The sequence below is a fragment of the Mus caroli genome, chromosome 12, assembly GCF_900094665.2.
Source record: "Mus caroli chromosome 12, CAROLI_EIJ_v1.1, whole genome shotgun sequence".
Lineage (NCBI taxonomy): Eukaryota > Metazoa > Chordata > Mammalia > Rodentia > Muridae > Mus > Mus caroli.
The window spans coordinates 64261134-64264967 of NC_034581.1; the positions used below are offsets into that span (position 1 = coordinate 64261134).

Genomic DNA, 3834 nt, shown 5'->3' on the forward strand with positions numbered 1-3834 from the left:
AGACAAAGTTTGGAGCTGTGATGAAAGGATGGACCATCTAGAGACTGCCATATCCAGGGATCCATCCCATAATCAGCTTCCAAACGCTGACACCATTGCTCAGAGCTATTCTTAAACACTGATGAATAATTAGCAAAGTACTTTGAAAACCCTTAAGAAGTATATTCAGAGTCTTGAAATAAAGTAAGAAATGAACACAATCTACCTGTAGAGGTCAGATTCCAAAAGCGTTAGCTGCCGTGCGATCTCTATTGGATGGAGTGTCATAAGGTCAAATGTTTCAAGCTGTCCTGTTCTACTGATGTGCCATTCCACTGGTGGAGGGGAGCTTTCAAAGGTGATATTATGGCTTATTCCATTTGCCTGAGCTTGCTTCTTCCTCTTGATTATCTTAGCAATGGATTCTACCCATTTCTTCATGGCTTTCCCTAGAGGGGAAACAAGCAGAAAAGCCTTTTACTTGACAAACATAACTGCAAATGGCAAGATTAACTTGGCTCCACAAGTACAAGACATTATCATTTCATTAATATTTAGGCAAATGATTTTAAAACCTCCAAAGTAAAAACGATAGCATTGTTACATATAAAAACTGATTCCTAACATTGTTTTTTCAGACAGCATCTCACTATGGAGCCCAAAAACTAGTTTTAAACTCTAAATCCTTGGGCCTCTATGCTGGGCCTAAATGCTGGTATTACAGACATGAGTCACCACATCCAGTAAAGCGTCCTTTGTCTTAATGTCTTCTTATGTTTTGTCTTAAAATATATGCTTTATCTTAAGACATAATATTAATGTCTTCACATACTTTCCTAGTATTTGAAAGTTTAACTTTCAAATGTTTCATATAGTTGACTTGTTTTTAAAAGGACACTGGGGCTGGAGATATGGCCCATCGGTTAAGAGTACTAGCTGATCTTCCACAGGGCCCAGGTTCAATAGCAAGCACCTGCAACGGTCTGTAACTCCAGTTCTAGAGGCTCCAACGCCCTCTTCTTGCCTCGATGGTACACAGATATACATGTAAGCTAAACAGCCAAACACATAAAAGAAGAGTAAAAAGGACACACCCATGACCTCAGGTCCATACATTATCATTGTCTTTACTATGCAAGCTCCCCTTTCATCACTCAAGCCGCTTGCAGGTTATCTGTTGATGAAACTGAATTACTTATCCTGTGGTGTTCGTTCTGTGGATTTTCCCAAGTTTGCATTTTTTTTGCAATTTCTTACCTATGGCATTATTTGCGATATATATCTATCTCCTAGATTTTTTCAAAACCAGAGATACAGACACATAGTCTAATTAGTAAATACCTTTCTTTTTGTGGTATTTATTAATTCTAAGTCTCTAGATGATTATAAAAAAACATGTAGTACACACACACACATGCAGAAGTACCCTTGGAGACCAGAAGAGGACATGTGATTTCCCCAGAGCCACTCACAGGCCATTATGAGCCTGTCACTGGGAACTTGGGCCTTTGCCATAGCACTAAGCACCCTTCACCACGGGACCATCGCTGGCCCCTAGATCTATTATTTTATTAGCACTGGGGATGGGGACATCATTAATTCTTCTGTTATTAGGCTATTTCTATTAAAATACTAACTTTCCCTCATGAAATATTTGTTTACTCTGAGATATAATTTGTACAAAAGAGAATGTAGAACATTAACACACATGCTCTAAATAAATAAGTAAATAAATAAATTTAATATATGTGTTTTTAAAGCTTTAGATTGGGTACAACTTACTGTTTTCATTAACAGTTTTGATATAATTCATTCCTAGCACAGAGGAAGAACAAGGGTTCAAGGTCATCCTTGGCTACAGTAGTGAGTTCAAATCCAGCCGGGGTACATGAGACCCTTTCTCAAAAATATCAAATAAGAGTCTGGAGAGATGACTCAGCAGTTAAGAGCACTGGCTGCTCTTGCAGAGGACCCAGGTTCGGTTCCCATCCCTGGCATGGTGGGGATTCACTCTTTAGCATGTTCAGTTCTAGGGATGCAGTGCAGTCTTCTGACTAACGTGGGCACCAGAATGAGTGTGACATATAGATAAACACACAGGCAAACCTCTCATATACATAAAATTTAAAAGATAATAAATGATAAAAATAAATTTAACCTTAATGCAGTGATTTAGTATTGTGAACAATTTTGAGACACACATGAACAATAACAATTCTGTTTGACACCTCAAAGTTAGGACAAAGGAATCACACCCTCTATTTTGAACAAAATTTCCTTTAAAGAACAAGTAAGCTCTTTGCGCCCTGGTTGCTATGAGGTGAACAGCTTTATTCTACTACACCCTGTCTTGGTATTCTTTCAAATCACAAGCCCAGAAAAATGGAGCCAGCCAAGTACAGACTGAAAACTTTGAACTGTGAGCCAGAACATGTTTTCTGCTTTTATAACAAGAAGAACAAACAGGGAGTGGAGAAGCTGGCTTGCTCCATTGTTTCAGGCAATGTTTTACACTGTTGGTTAACACACATGTGCTTTATTAATAGCACACAGTATGGTAACATCTATGTGTTCACCTGTCAAGTCCTGGACTTTCCCTTCAATGCTGTGATTCTGAACCTTCAAGTAGGAAATGCTTACCTTTCCAGTGCAGAAGATATTTTTCCTGGAATACTTTTCCACAAGTAAATACATTTTTTTTCAATGTTAATGGTCCAAAATTAAATACGAGGAACAAGGGGACTAGGAGGCAAAATTAGTCATATTTGTATTTATCTAAAGGAGTGACAATCTTGAGGTGACATAAAATGTTAACACTTTTTCAGATAATTTTTACATGAGTATGAGAGTGTATGTGTACCTGAGTGCATGTGCGTGTGTGTGTGTGTGTGTGTATACCACGCATGTTCAAGTGTTCACAGAGGACAGACAAGGGACTCAGAGGGTCTGGAGCTGGAGTTTAGGCAACGAGTTATGGGAACGGACCCAGGTCCTCTCAGTGCCACACACACCAGCCCCTATATACCTTAAAAGCAAAAAATAAATAAAAAGAAGCTTTTGGCTTCAGTACTTCAAAGGGAGCTGAGAGGGCTTGCTCAGTGTTCAAGTCTTGCCTTGTACAGCAGGCCATGTGCTCCATCTCCAGTGTTGACAGAGAACAAGAACAAAGCCAACGGCTGAGAAGGCAAGGGTCTGCAACTGAAGGTGATGCTGAAGACACAAGGCATTGTATAGAACAAACAGCAAATATCCCAAGTATTATTTCAGTTTTGAAAACATGACTAGTTTATTTTTTAACTAAAAGTCAGAGAATTTCTAAAAACTCATGTACAACATAAGAGTCAATCAAGTCTTTAAATAATATACCTCTTACACTTGAAATGAAGGATTCTAGTCTTTCAAGCAATTCCAAGTCTCTTTCAAAGTCATAATAATGATGCTCAACCCAGTGGCGAAAGACATTCAAGACCCTGATAAAACAGAAGGAGACATTTATGAGAGCTATACTCAAAACTACACAGAGCTCAGAAATGTTAAGTTTGTTTTTCAGACTGTGCTCTAAATTGAAGCTTTAATACTGTAAAATATAAAGCCTCATTCTCTGCATTATTACTCATTTATCTTAAGAAAAGGAACTTTTTTAGTCATGTAAAAGAATCATGCTTCATAATATGAAATTTTTTTTTAATTTCTTACACGGAAAAGGCATTATATGTGTGTGTGCAAGTCAACCAACATCATGTGTCTTCTTTAATCACATACATCATCATCACCATCACATCATCATCACCATCACATCATCATCACCATCACATCATCATCACCATCACATCATCATCACCATCACATCATCAT

The 3834-nt window shown here is 38.0% G+C and overlaps 1 protein-coding gene across 2 annotated transcripts in view; it reads right to left on the reverse strand.

Annotated features, from left to right (window-relative positions):
• Sos2 (SOS Ras/Rho guanine nucleotide exchange factor 2) overlaps positions 1-3834 on the reverse strand; it is a 96343-nt gene that overhangs the window by 22068 nt on the left and 70441 nt on the right. For both annotated transcript variants that reach the window (XM_029484537.1, XM_021179153.2), the window contains exons 13-14: positions 3346-3449; positions 206-428 (exon numbers count right to left, since the gene is read on the reverse strand). In XM_029484537.1, the coding sequence (XP_029340397.1) occupies positions 206-428; positions 3346-3449 (327 nt within the window). The remainder of the gene's footprint in view (positions 1-205; positions 429-3345; positions 3450-3834) is intronic.